Genomic DNA, 22,432 nt, shown 5'->3' on the forward strand with positions numbered 1-22,432 from the left:
CTGCTCTCGTCATCAATCAGCTCTGCTCTGGGCGCAGAGAGAGAGAGAGAGATGAGAGACAGAGCGAGAGGGACAGAGAGAAGGACAGAGAGAGAGAGAGAGAGAGAGCGAGAAAGAGAGAGGGACAGAGAGAAGGACAGAGAGGGGGGGAGGAACAGAGAGAGTGAGAGAGAGGAAGGAAGGACGATAGAGAGTAAATAATTCATTGACTAATCAATCAATGAGAGCGTTTGCAATAGTTATGTGTGTGGAGCAGACTGGGAGAAGCTCCCTATCGCAGTGGGTGGGGGAGTTGGTGGGGAGGGGTGGGTGGGGGTTGGGGCAGGAGGGTGGGTGGGGATTGGGGGGGGAGAGGTGGAGTGGGGGTTGGGGATTGGGGGGAGAGGTGGGGTGGGGGTTGGGGATTGGGGGGAGAGGTGGGTGAGGGTTGGGGCGGGAGCGGTGGGTGGGAGTTGGGGGTTGGGGGGGGAGAATTGGGGTGGGTAGCCTGTACTGTGAGCTCTGAGTGCACCTGAGCCCTGACCCATGACCCAGAGATCCCGGCCTCACTGACGGCTCCCGGGATGGAAACTCCTCAACATTATTCCTGGAGCCGGGAACTGAAGTCTTTCCCGACTGAGACTGGGAGTTGTGTCTTCGCAAACAGCCGTGAAGTGAGCGATTTTATCTGGGGTGTGGGGTGAATTGTCAGCCAGGACACCTAGAGATAGAGAGAGAGAGAAACTCCTGTCTCTTTTCCAACAGCGCAGCGGGAGATCTTTAACGTCCGCCTGAACAAGGTATGGGGGGGTGGGGGGGGGAAGAGTGAGGTTTAATGTCTCATCAATGTCTCTCGCTCTCTCTCCCCCCACCAACACTCAGCTTAGACTATGTGGGTACCGAGCCTTGACGTCTTGCTGTGGGAAGCTTGAACCCACAGGCTTCTGACTCAGAAGCGAGAGAGCAGCCCACTGAGCCGGGCCGCTTTGGGGGAAAGAGTGAGATACGCATCACCGAAGCCCAGCTCTGATGTACGGTGTTTATTCCCTGGAAGCCGGGGGTCTGACCCGTGCAGAAAACCCGTCGCTGAGTCTCTAAACCAGGCGGACAGCCTTCTGCGTAAACAACAAACCACCGGCACACAGAAACTTCCCCGTCTGGAATGCAATATGTGTGCACACACTCTCTCTCCGTGTCTCTCTCTGTCTCCCTGTGTCTCTCTCTCTCTGTGTCTCTATCTCTGTCTCTCTCTCTCTGTCTCCCTGTCTCTTTGTCTCTCTCTGTCTCTCTCTCTGTCTCTCTCTCTCTCCCCCTGTCTCTCTCCCCCTGTCTCTCTCTTTCCTGGAGAGATGCACTGTCTGGTTACTGAATGCTGGAAACTTTTAGGTGCTGAGGGTTGGCAAGAGCCAAGGCTTGTGGGAGGTGTACAGAGAGGGGGAGAGCGGAAGTGGAAGGATATCTTAAGAGTGGGTGTTAAGGTGGAGGGGGGAGGGGGAGATGTGAGGTGGGGGTGGCAACAGCTGGGGTTTAACCACCTGAATTTGTTTGTGGTCAGCCGGGTGTCTGCAACAAGTGGAAACCCATCACCGTTGCTTAAGAGTCTCCAAACCGAGCTGAGAATTCCATGTTTCCAACTACACATTGAGCTTCTCTCTCCCCGGAGGGTCACTTCCTGCTTACCTAATTCCGGAAAGTATTCGGCGCAGGTTGGCGCGAGCCAAGGCTTGTGGTGGGTGGGGTGGTGGGGCGGGGGGGGGCGCCCAGAGTTTGCTGGAGTCTCACCAACTTAAAACCAAACAGCATGTCATTGATATTGCCGTCCGGCAAGCTTTCCCACGGGTTGTCCGGCTGGGAACATCCTACCCGGGAGGGAATGCCGCTAATAACAACAATAATAACATAATAATAATAATATAATGATATTATAATAACAATAAGACTGGTATTTGATACTGTGCCTTTCATATCAAGAGGATGTTTCCGAGGGCTTCACAGGATTTCTCCGTAAAGTGCAGCGACTGTGTATTTTGTGGGAAAAACAAGCCACTATCACCCCCCACCCCCCACCCAACACACACATACAATCCCCCCAAACATCCGCGCCCCCCACCCCCCCCTCCCCCCCGGGAAATGACAGGAAGCCACACGCCCTCTCCAGGACCCCGGAACACAAGCGGCTGAGCTGACAGATAAGCAAGAATCATTGACGTCAGAGACACACAGCGGAGTGCAGTGTGTGTTTCCCTCTCACAGGGACACGGCTCTTGAGTTGGCAGATTAACCACATCAACACGGGCTCGAAATATTTGTGCACGAGGAAGTGCAAGGTGGTTTCTCTCTCTCTTTCTTTCTTTCTCGTCTTAAAACTTTTGCAAAGTTTTGCAAAAATGTTTTACCGACAGACAAACACACTGAAAGGTCAATTACGACAGGTTCAAAGGCTCTGCTTTCGAAAGAAAGACAATGGTTTATTTTGCCTTTGTGTCTTGAAGCCCTAAAATATCACTCGACAATTCTCTCCCTCCCTCCCTCCCTCTCTCTCAGTCCCCTGAGGCAGGGAATCATCCTCTACTACTCGTGTTAACCAACACTGCAGCACAACACAGATTATAATAATAATAATTCTGGCATTCGATACAGCGCCTAATCACGTCGTCGAGACGTCTCAAAGCGCTTCGCAGGATACGCTGTAAAGTGGATTAACTGTATATTTTGTGGTCGAAACGCGGCAGCCAATTGTGCACAGCGACGTCCCCACAAACAGCCGTGGATTGAAGTGATCGAACTATTATGTATTTTGAAGGGATTATTACCCACGGAAAAGCGACTTAACAACTGGGTCCCTACTCACTGTTGGTAAACAGAGGCGCGAGTGCGCCCGTGAGTGTGTGTGTGTGTGTGGAGTAAGGAAACTTCCTTAAAGATTTCGCGCTGTCCGGGAATCAAATCCGGGTCCTCTCGCTTGTGATCTGGATAACATTAGGGTTGTTCATATGCAACAATCATTTATTGTGTGGATGTGACACACGTGTTGACATTTGATGCGAGATTTTGGTCTTAATGAACTTTAAGAGCGCTCACTGCATAACTGAACACAACGAGATATTTCAAAAGACCTGTTTAACGTTGCAAAGATATCCACAAAAAGCACATTCCCCAAACCGTTTCCGTTTCCAAGACAGAATGAAACAGGACAGGAACAGACACACACACACACACACACACGGCCGGTGGTAATGTGTCTGGAGCTGAGCAATCGGTGTGGGGCGGGGAGTGAGAGAGAGAGAGAGAGCAAGAGAGCAAACGAGCGAGCAAGCGGGGGAGTTGGAGGCGACGGGTCAGTGTGAAACGAAAGGAGGCCAATGGAGCCCAGGCGTTAGTGAGAGCCACAAAGCCGGGTCTATTGATAGCTGAAGCCACCCACGCTACCAGGAAACCAGGGCTTGTGACAAATGTGGTCGTTAACTTCTGTTAATCCTCCTGCCGCAGGACACTGGAGGGGGGGGGGTGGGGGCCGGGGGGAAGGGGGGAGCGGGGGGAGGGGGAACGACGACACTGTGCCAGGCAATCGCCTGTAAACACTTTGCATTTGTTAAACGTCTGGTTGCGTGGAATTGGTGCAGAAATGTGCAGCGGAGAGGAGAGGAGAGCAGAGCAGAAGCGAGAAGCAGCACCGAACGTGACCTGCGCCGTGTGTGCGTGCTTGTGTGTGATTCGCAACGAGTTCATTTGAAAAGGAAAGCGGGGTGAGGGGGGGGGGAGCGAGGGGAGGGGACCAGGCAAGCGAGTGTGCAGCGAGGGACGCGGGGGCTGAAGGGAAGCACATTTCAGTGGGCGTTTCCTAGAAGCTTCCTCGGCTTCGCACGAATTGAGAAACAGACGCACGTACGGAATGCAAATGATATCCCAACCGTTTACAGCTCCACACAACAGCTCAGCTGTGCTGCAAACCAACCCGCCTGCAAATCTTCCTGTCACTCAGCCTCCCTCTAGCCCCTATTATCTCTCTGTCTATCTGTCTCTGTCTTTCTCTCCGTCCCATCGCCCCCCCCCCCCCACCCCTCTAAATTAAGATGATAACAACACAATAATACAATAATGACTAACCAGCCAAAACTGTAGCTTTGCGCCGCGTGGCAAAGGTTCCCACCGCCCTTCACGTTGAGAAGACATCCCAAAGCCCTCGACATATGGCGGCTGGGCACCCGAGCTGGGGTGGGTGGGTGGCGAGGGGGTGATGGGGGCGGTGGGGGTGGAAGTTGACCAAAAGCTCAGGTCAAAGAGCTGCGTCTTGAGACGGGACCTTGAACGAAGTGAGGAAGGAGGGAGGGAAGGAGGGAGGGAGGGAAGGAGGGAAGGAGGGGAGACAGAAAAACAAGAGGATTCGGGTTTAACTTAATGTTATTTTTGGGCAGGACAGACACCAGGAAGTGTTTCTGTTGGGGGGTAATTAACCGACTGGAGCTGGAGTTATGGTCAGGAGAGGGGTAGGAGGGTGGTGTTGGGGGGGGTGGGTGGGAGGGAGGGGTGGTGGTGTTGGGGGGCGGTGGGTGGGAGGCTTAGGGCCAGCACACTGAGACTAGTTTACAATCAACGGCTTGATGCAGTGGAGAGCGAGTGGGGTGGGGGGGGGGAAAGGGGGTTTGAGATCAAATGAGCCCAAATGGCCCTTTTCACCCCAACCTCTCTCGTTGTGGATGTATAATTTGGGCATTTGACACATTTGCATTAACCATTCTGCAAACTCTGCTCCCCCTCCCACGCTCTCCTGCACACACGCGTGTGCGCGCGCGCGTGTGTGTGTGTGTGTGCGTTTCCCAGAATTAATTTGTATATCTCTCAGGTGACAGTGAGGTTTAGGTAATATTATTATGCTGATATATTTTTTATATAAAGCGCCCGACACACACACGCACAGACACACACAGACACACGCACACACGCGCACACACACACACACGCAGACACGCGCACACACACACACACAGGGTGTAAGAAAGAGACTCTCACACTCTCCACACCTCCTGCTCTGTGTCAATATCAGGACTTGATGAGATGTGAGTGACGCAGGAGTCCATCACAACCTCACCACTTCCTGCCCGGAGGAACTTAGCTTCATTCAGGTTTTTCTCTCACATCTCTCCCCCATTCCCCCTCTCTCCTGTGCCCACCCCCCCCCCCCCCCTCCCCAAGAGGCGATGAGTCAGGTTTGAGCCCCGGGGGGAGAACTGAGCCCCTGGTCACTAGAGCTCACAAGTTCACGACACTTTACGGTGAATTCTGCGAAACGCTTTGAGACGTTCTTTTTGACGGGAAAGACACTGGTGGGGGGGGATTTTATTAACGCCCCGGTTCCTGTGAACCCCCTAACCCCTCCGCCGATCCCCTCCCACCCCTCGAATTAGTCAGCCCAGACTTTGCTGACACAGTGTTTAAATCACCACCAACATCTCAGGGTAGGAAATTGGGTCAGTTGAGGAGTCGGTGGGGGTCGGGGGGGGGAATAAAAGTGTTTATGTTGTATCCCAGAAAAATATGGGATACAAAGCACAGAAAACATGGAAATGGAAGCCTGAGGTGGAGGTTTGGTCTGGAGGTTCTGGAATATTCCACCCACCCCCGGTCACAGGTTGTCTGGTTCTGTCTAGACGGTGATGGATGCTCTTTGGCTGAGCTCAGGATGGTCACTGTGACAGAGCGGGAGGGGAGGGGAGGGGATGGGAAGGGGGGGGAAGGGGGGTAAGTGGAGGGGGTGCTGGAGACCGCGTAGACGAGAGCAACGAGGCTGATCCCAGGCTCAGAGGAACCAGCCACGAGCAACGATTAGACAAGTTCTTCAACCCTGAGAGTGCACGGCTCAGCGAGATGTGGAATGATGTCAATTTCACTATTATTTAGTGCGTGTTTCACTTCCCTCCCCCTACCCTGTCCCCCTTTCCACCCCATATACCCCTCTCCCCTCACCCACACATACACAGCCCTCCCTCCCCTGACCCCCCCCCCACCCACCCTTCCTTCCTCCCTCCTCACCCTCTTCCTCTTCTCGGGAAACAGTTGGGTTAAAGGTCACATATTTCCATTCAGCGACACATCACCCATAGCAAGAGAAACATTTTGCATTGGGGGGGTGGGGGGGGAGTGAGGGGAGCTCTCGTATTCTCTCTCTCTCTCATTCTCTCTCTGGCTCTCTCTCGTTCTCTCTCCCTCTATCTTTCTTCCTCTCTCCGCCACTCTCATTCGGTCTCTTGTTATCTCTCTTGCGCTCTCTTTCATTCTCTCTCTCTCTCTCTCTTTCTCGGGTCCTGATCCCTGAGTGTATTTCCAGCGCCTCGGGAGGCCCTCCCGCCGTGAAAGGCGCTTTACAAATGTAATTTTGTTGTTGTTCTTGTTGTTGGCCGTTCTCTGGCTCACTCGCTCGCTCGCTCGCTCACACACACGCACACGAGGAGGCTCTGGGCTGTGATGTAACGAGGAGTAGATGGTGTGTTTCGGTCTCCCCGCACATCCTGTTCACCCGACATTGGCCACTGCTCGCTGTTGTGTTGTGCGTTGCGTGAGGAGTTGGTGGTTGGTGTGAACTGGCACGAGTGAAGGTTTTTTAGTCCGAGAGAAAAAAAATTCTCTCTCTCATGCGTGTGCGTGTGTGGGGAGGGGTGGAAGGGTGGGGGGGGAGGGAGGTAAGATGCAAAGGAAGTGTATCATTTCTTGTAAATAAGCCGAGACTTTAATTAATTGACGTCAAAATGAAACGCTGAGAAATTAACTGCAACGTTTGAGAAAAACACACACACACACACACACACGACTGGTCGCTCTAACTGGTAACCTAACCACGAACTCGAGTTTCTGTGAAACACACGAAAAAACATTTACTTTTATGCACAGTGACGAGCAGGTCAGGAGGATGTCTCGAAGCACATTCCCACTGCTATCTGGCGGGGAGGGTGTGGGGGACGGGGGGGGGGTTTTCCGTGGGAACAGACGGGGGGGGGGGGGGTGGGGGGGTGAATGTGACCGAAAGCGTCGTGGGAAACAAAATAATAATAAACCTTGCTTTTAACACAACGCCTTAATCGCGTTTTCGAGACGTCTCAAAGCACTTCACAGGATACACTGTAAAGCGTAGTGACTGTTTGTTTTGTGTGCGAAAAACGCGCCGGCCGATCACGAACGGCAGCGTCCCGCAGACAGCCGTGGATCGCGTGACCACATTTTTTTTTATTTACTGAAGGGATTATTACCCCCGGAAAAGCGATCCGTCAATCGATTAACGAGCAGGTTCCCAATTACTGCCGGGTAAACAGAGGCGAGTGCGTGCGTGTGCGTGTGTGTGTGTGCGTGTGCGCCCGTGTGTGTATGTATGTGTGCACGTGTACGTGTGTGGAGTAAGGAAACTTGTGCAAGGTTTCATGCCGTTTGAAAGTCAAACCCAAGGCCTCTCACTTGCGAGGCGAGTGCTCTAACCACCGAGCTACTAGACTCCATTTGTCTTTATAATGAAGAACCCCCCCCCCCCTCTCACAGTAGCGGAAAGCCCCCCAACCCCACTCCTCCCCCCCCCCCCCCCACTCCCCACCCCACCTCTCCCCCTCGCTGTGTTGGTTACTGTTGGCTGCCTCCTGCACCTGCCAACTGAATCAGGTCACAATGTGCAACCTAGAAACTAACACGTGTGTGAGTGCGTGTGTGAGTGCGTGTGTGTGTGACAAAGCTTCTCAAACATTGAGCACACTCCCCCCCCCCCCACCTCCTCTCTCTCTCTCTCCCTCATAGCATCGTATAGCACAAAAGGAGGCCATTCGACCCATCCTACCTGTGCCGGCTCTTTGGAAGAGCTACCAACTAGTCGTCCCCCCCACCCCCCCCCCCCCGCTCTTACCCAACCAGTCCCCCCCCCCCACCCCAAGCAGTCCCCACTCCCCCCGCTCTTACCTTACCCCCTACACATTATTCCTTTTTAAGTACCTGTCCAACTCCTTTTAGAGCTCACTCCCTTTCTCTCCCCAAGCCTGTGATGCTCCAGTGCAGTGTGTTGGGTGGGAGAGTAGGAAAGCGCTAGGTTGTGGGAGACAATGTCCTCCAAAACCCCCCATTCCTCCTCCTCCCCCCACCAACCCTCTCCCCCACACACTCCCGTTCAGAGGGGGACGTTGCCAGGAGGTGAAGAGCAAGGTCTTTCTTATCCCGATCTGTCTGTCCCCCCACCCCAAAATTCTGCACCAGCGTTAAAAAAAACAATGAAGGTCTTAAGGCTGAGACCGGGGGGGAATTGCGGGGCCACTGGCCTCGGGCCAAAGGTTCCTCCCAGCGGCTGCCGTGGCCAACGGTTCCACCCACTTTCACTTCCCTGTGGGACGGTGGGGGTGGGTTATTGAATCAGGTGTCCCTCTCCCTCTCTCCCCACAGTGACTGAACGAGACCCAAACTGCCTCAATCAGAGCCGTTGTGTAACGGCTCAAATTGCTGTGGTTTCCGCCCGGAACAGAGAAGTGAGACCCTCTGGCTGTCCCCCGACACCCAGCGCCACCGCCCAGGAGACAATCCAGACAGTCCGAGGCTTAGGCACCCCCCCCCCCCACCGAGTAATAATCAGTGTAATAATCCCCACGTTTAACGCGGTACCTTTCACCTCAGGACATCTCAAAGCGTTTGCTTTTCTACGGGATTTTACTGTAAAGTCTAGTGACCGTACCTGTTGTTGACACACAGCGCTCATAACATTTTCTTAATAATAATTTGTTTTAATAATAATCCTGGCATTTGATGCAGCTCCTCATCACGTCTTCGAGACGTCTCCAAGCGCTTCACGGGATACACGGTAAAGTGAAGTGACTGGGTGTTTTGTGGGCGGAACGCGGCAGCCAATTGTACCCGGTGACGCCCCCACAAAGAGCCGTGGGTCAAGTGACCAAATTATGATTATTTTTGAAGGGATTATTACCCCCGAAAATGATCCGCCAACCGATTACCAACCAGGTTCCAACTCACTGCCAGTAAACAGTGGCGCGTGTGCGGGGAAAGGAAACTTGGGGTGGAAAGGGGAAGAGATTAGGTCGAAGGGAGGAGGAAAGCCTCCCATGCGCTCGGTTTCTCTCGTCAGGTGAACATCCGAAACAAACAACCGCACTCACTGCTTATCACCAATATTTGGTCTTTTATTTATTTATTTATTATTATTATTTATACCTGTGGAATTTGCTCTTTTTTTTTCCTTCTGATGACGCTATACAAAAAAAAACCCCTAGTACAAGTTTGTACAAATCCAGATTACCACATAACAACCAATTACTGTATTGCCCCACAAACCATTGTCAAATCCTAATTACACATGCACATAACGTTTATCTACATCCCAATAAGTTACTCCTCTGCTCTCGCTCGCTCGTGCCCCCCCCCCCTCTCACCGCCGCCCGCTCGCTCTCTCACAGCTTCCGCAGGGGGTGGCGGATTGCACCTGCGTTATGCTAAGTGTGAGCGAGTGTGTGTGTGATGCTAAGTGTGAGCGAGTGTGTGTGCGTGTGCGCGCGAGAGAGGCCGTGAGAAATGGAACACCCGAAGTGGTTAGAATGGGATTGCGTTTCAACCTCTTTCGCCCCCACCCTCACTCGGCCCCCTCCAACCCCAGCCATGGCCGCACAACCACTCCCTCCCCCTCGAAGTTCCGCAAATGTATTGCTTAGAAATAACACAACTGGCACGTTTCCACACAGGAGATTGCATTCATTCTCGGCTCTAGGCTTCAAACCATGACATCTTTTTAGAAGAAATTGTTTTGTTTCTCGAAACCTCCCCCCCTTCCCCCCCCCTCCCCCCCAAATCCACAAATAAATATCTAGTTCACAGTCACTGTTGTGGTATATAAATTATTACACTCACATTTTGTGCTACACCAGGCTAGCTAGAACAATGTCTTTTTTTTTCTTAAATCGTTATTTAATCGGCTATAAGAACGCGGAATATTTAGACGAGGCGGTGCGTTCGTTTGTTCACACATCGATTCCACCCCCACCCCCAGTCCTCTCCCCCTCCAACCCCAACCAAACTGAGAGAGTGTTTGTGTGTGATGGGAGGCTGGAGGTAGAATGGGGGGGTGGGGGGGGGGGGGCCGGGTCGGCAGAGGGCAGAGTTAATGCTTTCTGTTATGTTTTTTTTTGTTGCTTTAAAAAAAACATAGGATAGGGGCATCGTAATAGCACAGCGTTGTCAGTTTTTTATATGTATATATATATTACACACGTAATATATATCATAGAAAAACTTACGGTAAAACAGACTCGATTGTCACAAACCAGACGTGGGACCAGATAACATGCGTCCAGTGACAAGAGGATAGATTGACTGGGAGTGAGGGGGGGGGGGGGGGCAGCGAAGAATCGAGGTGGAGTTGGGTGGGTGGGGGGAGAAAGAGGCGGACTTTCACTAGACTGTCACTGAGGATAACGCACACACAGACCCTCCCGCACACGCACACACAGACCCTCCCGCACACGCGCACAGACACAAAGGACGAGGTCACAAACCCAGACTCGGGAAAGAGAAGGCACTTGTGTGGTCACCAGGGAAGCGATGGTGTAAAGATCAGAATATTGCAGTAACGTAACAGCCCCTCCCCCACACCGCGCGCGGGAACCCCTCGCCCCGGGATTAATCCCGGAGCTGGGCCCAAACCGTGGGAATCCGGTATTTGTCTTAATGACAACAGTTGGCTTTTCTAACAATAAATGGTTGTCACATTCATTCTCTGAATAAAAGTTTGCTTGTTTGCTCTGAGTGCTGCAGAGGGGGGGGGGGGGGGGGGGGAGGCCGAGGGTGTGGGGGGTAGGGCGGGAATAAGCAAACTTATTTGGAAAACAAACTGGTTTGTTTGGTGGGAAATTCCTGCCACTGTCCCATCCCTGCAATCCCAAGTCTGTGTCAGCTGCTCATCTCCCTTAGGGTGGGTGGGGGCAGATATGGGGGTGGGAGTTGGGTTGAGTGTTGGGGGTGGGGGGGGGGTTGAAGCGTTCATCACCTTTAGTCCCAAGCCTAGCTCCGTGCCCAGTCACTGTGCACAGAGTAACAAGGACACAAGCCCACCCCACCCGCCGCCCCACCCTGGTGACGCTCTCTGTCGAGCCAATTGCACTGGAGGTTGAGCAGCTCAGTTTGGGGGGAGCCACGGTTGGTCCGCGGTGACCTAGTCCAGTCTCGGTGTTTATCGGTGCTGAAGAGAGTCTCTGGGGTGAGGCTGTGGTTCCCACAAAGTCTGTCCGTTCAGCCTCACTGTGTCCTGAGCAGTTTCCTTTCGGCTTCACTCGTGTTGTCCGACCAACAGTCTTTTACGTTGAACCCCCTCCTCCCCACTCAGGGTTCGGAGCACCGCCCCCAACACTCGCCCATTGACTAAGCAAGAGGCGGTAAAGAAGGTCACATCATCTCCTCTCTCATTCAGCTCCTGGTGCAAAACACAGGCATCGATCAGGCTCCCGTGTTTGTGTCCGTGTGCGTGTCCTGCCAGGAGACTCCGTGTCAATGTAACATACACACGTGTGCAGTCTGTATCCTCCGACCACTAATGGCGTCAGTCAGCGGATTCGCTGTCCAATCCCGTGACTTCACCTGCAGAAAATTCCAACTGTGACGTTGCTGTTGGTTGGTTCGTGAGAGAAGCGTCCAAGGTTTTTTTTTCTTTCTTCGTGTGCGTGTATGCGTGTGCGTGTGTGCGGGGGTGGGTGGGGGGTGCATGGTGTGTGTGTGCCATGTGCGTGTTTGGGGTGGGGGGTGTGGGGTATTTTTTCTGTACGGATGTACAGTTCTGAACTCCTGGATAGGCGAGCTCTCTCCTCTCTCCTTTTTCACACTCGTTTCCTCTTTGCAATCCTTCTCCGGGTTGGTTTCTTCCGAGTTTTTCCTTTTCTCTTTCTCCCAGGCATTCGCACTCGGGGTTGTCTTGTTTTCCCCTCCCCTCTTCCGTCTTTCTCTTGCCCCCCCCCACCCCCCCACCCGCCCCACACCCCCCTGCTCCCCAACTCGCCCCAAACAAAAAAAAAGGTTCGAACGAAGTCCTGCTGGGCTGAGGCTCAGGCTCCCCCTCCCCTGCCCTCTGTATCCGCCGATGTGTCCGGTAACGAGTGTCTCTCTCTCTCTCTCTCTCTCTCGCTCGCTCTAGGCCACCACGAAGCCGGACTTGAGGTCGGCCTTGACCTCCGGTTTCCACAGGGAATCCTCATAGTCCAAGTCCAAGCTGCTGTCGCTGGACAGACTGGAGCTGCTGTTGGTGCGGTTGGCTTTGCGGTTGGGCAGCCACTGGTACGGCCCCCTGGCATCTCGCCGCGCCTTCCTCCGCAACTTCTTCTGCTGCATCAAGAGCTGCAAACGCTCCACCTTACAGCGTGTGGCTCTGTTCTCCGTCTGCCTCAGCCGGTCACCTGCCCGTCCCGAGAGACAAGAGAGAGAGGTCAGTATTATTTATTATTGTTGTTATAAATCTATAAATAACAATAATATTTATCATTGTTTATTAATAACAATGATGTTTATTATTATCTATGAATAATAATGTTTTTTGTTATCTATAAACAATAACAATAATAATCCTCGATCTGATACTGCGCCTTATCATGTTGTCGAGAGAAGTCTCAGAGCACGCAACACACGATACGCTGTAAAGCGTAGTGACTGTGTATTTAGTGGGCGAAACGCGGCAGCCGATTGCGCCCGGCGACATCCCCACGGATTTGATTCGGGTGATTTATTTATTGCGTAAAGAGAGAAATTAGATTTGATTTGTTTTCTCAACCTGCGCGTTGCATAATAGAGCAACAGAGTGTGTAAGAGAGAGGGGGGGGGGGGGGGGAGGGGGGGGAGGTACATGGAATTAACTGCTAACTAAATAGTTCCTTTCAATGTCAGACACAATGTCGTTCAGCAGAGCACAAAAATAAGGTAAAAAAAACCACAAGGTGAAAGCTTGACCTTACACTGTGCTCACTACCCCCCCTCCCACCCCCCTCTCTCTCTCACACACACACACATCTTCCTGCCGCCCCCACCCACCCCCTCACAGCCCCTCCCCTCCTCCCCCTCATCAAGCCATCTTTGACGCAGATGTGCCGACCCCCAACCCCCCATCCCCTCCCCGCACCCGCTGTGTGGGCGGATTACATACAGATAGAGAGAGAAGCGAGTTCCCACAGGCTGCTGACATCTGCCAGCAACCAGACGAGAGAGAGAGAGTCTTTGTTCCTCCCCAGTCACACGCACACACACACACAGTCCGTCATACCCACACACACACACAGTCTGTCATACACACACACACACACACACACAGTCCGTCATACACACACACACACACAGTCCGTCATATATACACACACACAGTCCGTCATATGCACACACACACTCACAGTCCGTCATATAAACACACACACACAGTCCGTCATATACACACACACACAGTCTGTCATACACACACACACACTCACAGTCCGTCATATAAACACACACACACAGTCCGTCATATACACACACACACACAGTCTGTCATATACACACACAACAGTCACACACACAGTCATTCAGTCACACGCACACACACAGTCTCACATACACACAAGTGAGGAGCTAAGACATAAGCCCTGAAATAGTTTGTTTTTCAAAAACACTATTTACTTCCTTAAAATCTCCCCCTCCCCCACGGTCTCTCTCCCCACTTTCTCTCTCTCTTTCTACCCCCTTTCTCTCTCCCTCTCTAGAGCCACTTTCTCTTCCTTGTTCGCACGTCTGTGCGAGGAGCCATTCGCACTTCCACTAAGAAACCCGACTCCCAGCCCCCAGGCTATCACCAGGTGGATGTTAAAGAGTCAATTGAGTTTCTGTCTCTCCCCCCCCCCCCCCTCTCTCTCTCGCTCTCCCCCCCCCCCCCCTTCTCTCTCTCTCTCCCCCCACCCCGCTCTTCCCGGTGTCCTGGCCCACAATTCACTCCAAACCAATTCCATGAATCTCGCCTCCACACGGAAATCCCAGAGATAAGATTGTTGGAATGGAATGTGCCCCCTCTCTCTCCCGCTGGAGGGATGCACCCTGCTTACCTAATTCCGGAAAGTATTAGGCGCAGGTTAGCAAGACCCAAGGCTTGGGGGGTGGGGGGAGTCCAGAGTGTGTGTTGGGGGGTAACTGCTGGAAATTTTTTTAAATTTTCAAGCGTTCTGGGATGCTATATAAATGCAAGTTTCACCCACAAAATACACAGTCGCTTCACTTTCCAGCGTATCCTGTGAAGCGCTTTGAGATGCGATAAGGCTCTGTATCAAAAGTGAGGATTGTTATTATTATTATTATTAAGTTGTTGTGTTGGACTCTTAATCAGTTAAGAAACCACATGGCTCGCCATCGAGAGAGAGCGCTGCCTGGCAAACTAACTATAATAATAATAATAATCCTTACATTTGATATAATAATAATAATAATCCTTGCATTTGATATAGCGCTTTTCACGTCTTCTCGACGTCCCAAAGCGCTTCACAGAACACACTGTAAAGTGAAGTGACTGTATATTTGTGGGCGAACGCGGCAGCCAATTGCGCACAGCAATGTCCCACAAAGTGTTGTAGATTGAAAATGACCAATTTATTATTGTTTTGGGTTTTGGAGGATTATTATTAGGCTCTGTGTGGAGTAAAGAAACTTGCCCAAGGTTACTACTGGAGTCGAACCACAGTCACTACACTTCACCACGGTCAGCTTTGACCATTAACCCATTCCCGGCAGGGGGGAGGTGATGGGTGGTGGTGGGAAGGGTAACTCACCGTGTGATCGGCACATGCGGATGTGGCTCTGACACTGGACGAGGGAGTGGAGCGGGGGCTTCCCTGGCTCCTCCGAGGTAGTTTTGGTGAAGCAGGCGTGTGCGGCGGGCGAGGGCGAGGGGGCCGGGGCGGGCGAGGCGCTGGCGTGGTTGGCGTTGTTGGCACACTGGCTCTGGCAGCGCAGTTGGGTGAGGGACTGTGGCATCCCCTGGTAGTGCCGGGTGGCGCTCAGCAAGTCGTTGAGGATCTGCAGGATGGTGGTGATGTCTCGCCGGGGACGCCCAGTGCTGTCCTGGCAGTTCGGGTGCAAAGTGCCTGGATTGGGGAGAGAGAGAGAGAGAGACACGAGGACATTATTACACAACGTCCTGTATTGAGTGTTTGCTACCTGTGGCCCACACCTGACAGCATCCCCTGGGACACACTGCACTGCACTCGCTGCCAAGTCAATACAGTGGCTTCAAAAAGGCAATATAATAAGCATTATCCAACAGTAGGGCCCTTCTCGTTCCTCTGTAATGGGTCTGCCTGGGGTGCCCGCCTGCCTGGGGTGCCCGCCTGCCTGGGGTGCCCGCCTGCCTGGGGTGCCCGCCTGCCTGGGGTGCCCGCCTGCCTGGGGTGCCCGCCTGCCTGGGGTGCCCGCCTGTCTAACCACCACACAAATAGCCAAACGGGCAAGCTGTCCGGTTCTCACCTGAGAAGGTTCCGGAGAAGACCCCGGGGGCGTGGTTGACGAAGCTCTCGATGATGGCGCCCGGTTTGCGACTCTTGCTGTTGGTCGCGGTGCCAGCGGCAGCCGGAGTTTTCGTGCTACATTCTCCCTGTGACGTAAGCGGACAGAGGTTTGTTAGGGGTCGGGGGATCAGGGGAGTTGAGGTACAGATCAGCTATGATATAATAGAATGGCAGAACAGGCTCGAAGGGCTGAATGGCCTCCTCCTGTTCCTATTTTCCTATATACACACACACACACACACAATGCAACATTTGCACAGCACCTTTCACGTCGGGAGGACGTCTCAAGGCTTTGGATAGTCAGGGATTTGAACAGGGATCAAACTGAAACGTGTGTATGTGTGTTTGTGTGTGTGTGGGGAGGGGGGGGAGGGGAAGAGGGGGTGGGGGTGGGAAAAAGAGGTGAACAAGAGGAGAGGAATTAATCTCAAAGACATCGTGTCAAATCAGTCGCAATGGCGTGGGCGAAAAAAAAATCAATTGCAAGTTCCTTCTGTTTTACCACACGCAAAAAGGCACTTTTCTATCTATCTCCTCTCTTCCCCACCCCCATCCCTCACCCCCCGAACCTCCTCCTCCCCTCGCCCCCCGGGGGGGGGGATATGATCGTGAGTGAGTGAGTGAGCGAGTGCGTGAGTGAGCGAGTGCGTGAGTGAGCGAGTGCGTGAGCGAGTCCGTGAGTGAGCGAGTGCGTGAGTGAGTGAGCGAGTGCGTGAGTGAGCGAGCGCGTGTGTGAGCGAGTGCATGAGTGAGTGAGCGAGCGCGTGAGTGAGCGAGGCGAGTGAGCGAGTGCGTGAGTGAGCGAGTGCGTGAGTGAGCGAGTGCGTGAGTGAGCGAGCGAGTGCGTGAGTGAGTGAGTGCGTGAGTGAGTGAGCGAGCGCGTGAGTGAGCGAGGGCCTTTGTCGCCTGCTGATCGCTGGCCGCTGATGGAATGTGGGGCAGGAAGCAGGAAAGACACAGCCTCACAGATAAGCTCTCAATGTTGCTTATGTCTCCCCGTTGCTGACTGTAACAGGCGCTTCCTGAGCAGGTCACTGGGGTCAGTTGTACCCAACTCCCCCTCTCGCTTCCTCCCACATGGAATATCTCAAGCGTGGAAGCTTTCAGTCGGTTCATAGAGCACGTTCGAGGTGAGAAGGGGGCGGTGGTGGTGGTGGAGGGAGAGAAGATCCTTCAGGCCAACGGATCTCATCACCGACATGACCCACCAACCCACCCCCTCGTCTCTCTCTGACGGGACACACAACAACAGGATAGCATCCCTGAGCACGCACGCACAACCACACACACACAGTCTCTCTCTCTCAGAAAGGCTGAAGGCTTGACCGCTAATGGTGGAGCAGGGAGGGGTGGGGGACACGGAGCAGGGCAGGGTGGGGGGATACAGGGCAGGGAAGGGCGATACAGAGCAGGGCAGGGTGGGGGGATACAGAGCAGGGCAGGGGGATACAGAGCAGGGTGGGGGGATACAGAGCAGGGCACACACTAACACACACTACACACCGGTGTATAATCCACCACTCGGGGAGTTGGTGGCGAGGGACCCGGCTACTCACCTCAGCGCAGGAGGAAGAGGCTACATCTTGGCCGGGGTTCGGTGTTGGCGTCCGGGCTCCGTGCGAAGTGAAGGAGCCGGCGGTGAGCGAGGTCGGGGTGCCTGGGTTGGGGCTGGGGGTCGGGGTGGGGGGGTGGGAGGTTGCGGGGGGAGGCCTGGGGCAGGCCGGCGTGTGGCTACAGTTCGAGGCCGGCCCGGGGCCGGGCCTGTGGTAGGAGGTCCGCGGCCCCCCGCCTCCTCCCCCTCCCCCGCCACTGGCGATCACGTGTCGGTGCTGCAGTTGCCCCCCCGCCTGCTGGGCCGATAACTGCAGCTGCACGAACATCATATGATCGCCCACACGCAGAGCCAGAGTCAAAGGCGACCGTCCCGATAGGAAGTCATTGACCTGAAACGAGAGGGGGAAAGAAAATGTGACGTCGTGAGTGACAATAATATTAATATTAATAAATAATAATAATCCCGGTGTCTGACACAGCGTCTGATCACGCCTTCGAGACGCCTCGAAGCGCTCCACAGGATACACCGCAAGGTGTAGTGACTGTGTGCTTTGTGGGCGAAATGGCGACTGCTTGTGACGTCGAGGCACTCGCTCTCTCTCGCTCTCCCCGTCTCGCTGTGTTTGCACTTCACACAGCTGTGCTTAGGAAACCAGTCCCGTGTTTGTTTTGTGCATGTGTGTGTGTGTGTGTGTGTGTGTGTGTGTGTGTGTGTGCGTAGGTAGAGTGTGTGTGTGTGAGAGTATGGGTGTGTGTGAGAGTGAGTCAATCACTCCTCCCGACACACTCCCCGTCCCCATAGACACACACACACATTCTCCCACTCCCTCCCCCTCGCACACTTCTCAAAATAAACCAGTGACCCAAATTCCCGACTAAAAATGCACAATTTCCCCCCCCACCCCCCCCCCCCCCAAACCAACAAGAAAATATCCCGTTTGACCCCCGGCCTTGGATGTTCCGAAGGCTGAGGGCACCAGGAAATTCAGGGGCCCTGAATGACTGACTGACTGAGTGTTGAGACCAGATGGCTGGAGATGGGAAATATAATCCACTGCCCCCACCCCGAGGCCATCTCCCAGCCCTGCCCTCCCTCCCCCCCACCCCCCAGCAGTTGGACACTCGAGGGAGGGGGGGGGGGTGCTGCAGGTGCGAGCTAACCTCAATAAAAGGGGAGACCAGGTTTCAAAGCAAAACTAGGACCACATTCCTCCCCCCCACCGTGTCAGTGCTCATTCCTCAAGTCAGGCTGAAACAATACTGAAATTCCAGCCCCGACCTGCCCCTCCCCGGCTGGTTCCAGCTGCGAGAGTCAGATTTGCAAACAATATGATAATAATAACCCTGGAGTTTGATACAGCGCCTGATCACGGAAGTTGAGACGCCTGAAAGCGCTTCACAGGACACACCGTAAAGTGTAGTGACTGCGCACTTTGTGGGCGGACTGCGGCAGCCAATTGCATGCTGTTAAAACATCAGGGCACTGGAACCCAGTGATTAAACAATGTTAAACAGATCTCGGGCCAGGATATTGCAAACCGATAAGAAAAGACAACCCCCTCTCCGCCACCACCCCCTCCCCACCCACACACCCACATCCACATCCACACACACCCCCACCCAACCCCATCTCTGAAAGTCATATTGGCCTCTTCATACCATCAGCTGCTAAACTCTGTCCCTTTGAAACCTGAGACACACAAAGACCAGTCATTTCATTTCCTTTTTTTTTAAATGGTCGAACTGTTACTCACTAATCACTCTCTCACACACACAGTCGCTCACACACACACACACGGTCACTCACACACACACACAGTCACTCACACACACAGACACTCACCGAGTCACCCTCACACTCATTCCCAGACTAACACATACTTACTCAGTCACACAGTCACTCTCACACACCCAAACACTCACACGCACATACAATACATACTTGGTCACTGAGTCGCACAGTCGCTCACGCTCAGCACTGCCAATCACACAGTCACACAGAACCAGGCCATTGTGTCTCTGTCTCTCTCAGGTCCCCCTGATCAGTCCAACCCACTTCACTCACAAAAGAGGAGCGAATATCAAAGATCCTGGCACGATTTCCTTTTCTGAGGCGGCCTGAGATCAGGTAAAACCAAACCATAGCCTCCCCCGCGCACACACACACACACACACACACAAACAAAAGCAGCTAATCTCACAGGCGCACCCCCCACCCCCACCACCTTCCTCTCCCACAGCCATTTATAGCTGCCTCAAAGGGTCTAAAACTGGAGACGACAAAAGGCTTGAGCCTCTCAGATACAATACAGAGCATTTCAATAGGCCTCACGCACAGCTTCACAGGAGAATGAATGGGAATGGGCTTCATTCCTCTCTCTCCTCCCTTTCTCCCTCTCGCTCCCCCTCCTCCGTTCCCTTGTTTCCCCCCCATTTCTCACTTTCTTTTCTCTTCCCCCATCCACTCTCTATGTCTCCCCCCTTTCCTCCCCTCTCTTTCTCTCCCATTCTCTCTCCCTCACCCCCTCTTTCTCTGTGTGTGTCACTCTCTCTGTCCCCTGTGTGTGTGTGTGTGTGTGTCTCTTTCTCTCCCCCCACCCCATATGTGTGTGTGTGTCTTTCTCTCCTCTCTCTGTTTTCTCAGTGTGGTTGATGGTAATTGAGTTAATATTACACAGCCCGTATCGTGCATTGACATGTGTGTGTGTGTGTGTGTGTGGCTGAGCGAGAGGTGGAGCAGATTATTATTAGAGGGAACAAAGGAGCTCGAAAAATCCACAGCTTTGTCTGCCCTCACAGAGGGTTTGTTCAGCGTCAGCAACTGAAGGCAAGGCTGCTGTTGGCTTGGGTTTTTTTCGTGCGGTGGGAGGGAGGGAAATTAGAACAGTCTTGGGAACAGTCTCCGTCCCCCAAGCTAGGGAGAGGGCCGAGACCTCAAATTCCAACTGTTCTTAGGCTGTGAGGCCGTTGAGTCACATGAGAATTTACTCGGCGAAAGAAGACTAAGGTCCATGGAGTTCACCTTCCACCATCCTGGCCATCACTTGACATGCCGTGTCCCAGACTATACCCTGTGTTGTGTTGTATCCCCAGATATTATTTCCTGACACAAATCAATCTCATTTGCTCTTGAACAGAGAATCATTGAGAGAATCAGACAAAGGGCAGGGGGGTGGGGTGAGGGGGGATTTGCTCTCAAGACAGTGAGCGAGGCTAAAAAGTACAATTTTAAAAGGGGTGTAAAATGGCGAGAGATTCCTTCCACCTAACCTGGGTTTGGAAGCAATTCATTTGTCCAATTCTGGGACAAATGACAGCAAGACTCAGGGTGGGGGGGGGGGTGTTTCAGGACGTTTGCTAACAGGACAGGAAGAATGGGCTCGGGGTGGGGGTGGGGGGGAGACAGAGAGAGGAAAAGAGAGAGAGAAAGAGAGGGGGCGAGAGAGAGGATGGGAGGGAAAGGAAGAGAAAGAGAGAGATAGAGAGGAAGGATGCTGTTCTGTATAGCCGTCAGCAGACCAAGTTGGGGGCAGGAAGAAGAGCCAGTGATTCACTGCTGAACACAGTCACTTCCTACCAGCGAACGACGTACGTCAGTGAGGCTGCTGTTTACCATCAGCAGAGAATTTACATTGATCAGAATCAGGCCTGGGGCGCGTGTGTGTGTGTGCGCGTGTATTTTTTGGGGTGTGCGGTGTGTGTGTGTGCGCTGAGCGGTATGTGTGTGTGTGCGTATGTATGCTTGTTGCTAACCCTGGCTTCCGAGCGAGCAATTTAAAAGCTACCGACTCTTATTTAAATGGCATGATTCAGTCGAGTGCCCTATTTCCCAGTCATCATTAGCTAAAGAAAGCTTACAGACTGCTCCGCTGCCTGCCCACATACAGCGCGCGCACACACACACACACACAAGCTCAGCTTTTCATTCATATTCTCCAGCTCTCTCTCTCTCACTCTCTCGCTCTCTCTCCCCGACTGCTAAAAATAGCCAACAGCACAATGGACACACACACAAATATCCCTGTATTATTTAAAAAGGCCGCAGAGAGGAAGGAGCATTTGGATGTGAAATGAAATCATATCCTTCAGCTTCTCGATGAATCAATGCACTGTACTGAGTACATCCACCAGTCTGCAACGGAAGCCTTTTCATCGATCGATCTGAGAAGCTCTCTCTGGCCTTGTCAATGACACACACCCCCCCCCCTTCTGCTCCAGCCAGGAAACTCTGATGGTAAATCGCACTTAAGGTCAATTTAGCCGCATAGACAATCTTTAGGTTCCAGATTGGGCTCTGCTGACTTGTGTTAATTGCATGCGGAAGGTGGGGGCTGGGGGGGCATTCAGCTCAGTCTAGGAGGAGCTGTGTGTGTGTGGGAGGGGGGGGCAGTGGAGGTACAGTGTCATGGGAGGCGCTGTCCTCAGGTGAGACCTTACACCCAGCGTCCCCCACCCACTCCCCCCCCCCCCCTCCTCAGGCTGACGTTAACTGTGACGCTAATAGAAAATGAGTTTCTCCAGGTGCCTACGTAGAGATGGAGAATAGACTGGCGGTGGGGGGAAGAGAGAAGGAGCCATCAGCTGCAATAGAAAGCTGAACCTTCCCTGGAATCTGATCCTTTCTCCCGCCCCACCCCCACAGACTCAATGAAACATTTCCAATATCTCAAAGAAAGCCCAGCTGTCAATGCCAGCCGGCCCTCTGCACCAACCCGCACACAGATCCCATTACTAAAGCATCGAGGTTAGGGGGTTGAGGCATAGATCAGCCATGATCTCATAGAATGGGGGCTTGAGGGGCTGAATGGCATCCTCCTGTCCTAGGTTAGCTGGTGAGGAGAGTGATGGGTGCTGCTCCGGTGTGTTTCCTTTGGGCTGGTTGACTTGTGTGTGAGTATGTGTCTGCGCGAGAGTGAATGCGCGAGAGTCATCATTAAAAGTCGGTTGGTGTCCAGTTACTGATAAGGAATACGGTTAGAAAGAGCACTTCCTCTCTCTCCCCCCTGCAATCCGAACACAGGATTTCCACCATAAAAATACTTGTCCAGGGTCAGGAAATGGGAGCTTAGCTGTGGTTATCTCACACAGTCAGGGCTCACGGCAGCCTTTCAACAGCCTGTGTCAGGTTGTTGGAAGTCTGTCTACACACACACACGCACAATGGAACACAGCTGTTAAAAGCCAGATATCCCCCCCCCCTCCTCCTCTCTCTCCCGCCCCCCTCTTCCTCTCCCTTCCTCCCTGTAAATACTATTTATTTTCCCAGGAAAAGATTCCATTCTTAAAATCCACTTCCTTCATTCAATAAAATAACGTATACACACACACACAATACAATTACATACACACACAACACAGGTTAACTGATGGGTGCA

General features: G+C 53.1%; 1 protein-coding gene across 1 annotated transcript in view; it reads right to left on the bottom strand.

Annotated features, from left to right (window-relative positions):
* Positions 1-11,877: 11,877 nt before the first annotated feature.
* The window catches only part of midn (midnolin), a 12,855-nt gene continuing 2,300 nt past the window's right edge, over positions 11,878-22,432 (bottom strand). Inside the window, exons 3-6 of the mRNA XM_042342873.1 lie at positions 17,060-17,446; positions 15,463-15,589; positions 14,769-15,083; positions 11,878-12,386 (exon numbers count right to left, since the gene is read on the bottom strand). Coding sequence (XP_042198807.1) covers positions 12,124-12,386; positions 14,769-15,083; positions 15,463-15,589; positions 17,060-17,446 — 1,092 coding nt within the window. The 3' untranslated portion in view covers positions 11,878-12,123. The remainder of the gene's footprint in view (positions 12,387-14,768; positions 15,084-15,462; positions 15,590-17,059; positions 17,447-22,432) is intronic.

The sequence above is a fragment of the Callorhinchus milii genome, unplaced genomic scaffold, assembly GCF_018977255.1.
Source record: "Callorhinchus milii isolate IMCB2004 unplaced genomic scaffold, IMCB_Cmil_1.0 Scaffold21, whole genome shotgun sequence".
In the NCBI taxonomy this organism is placed as follows: Eukaryota; Metazoa; Chordata; class Chondrichthyes; order Chimaeriformes; family Callorhinchidae; genus Callorhinchus; species Callorhinchus milii.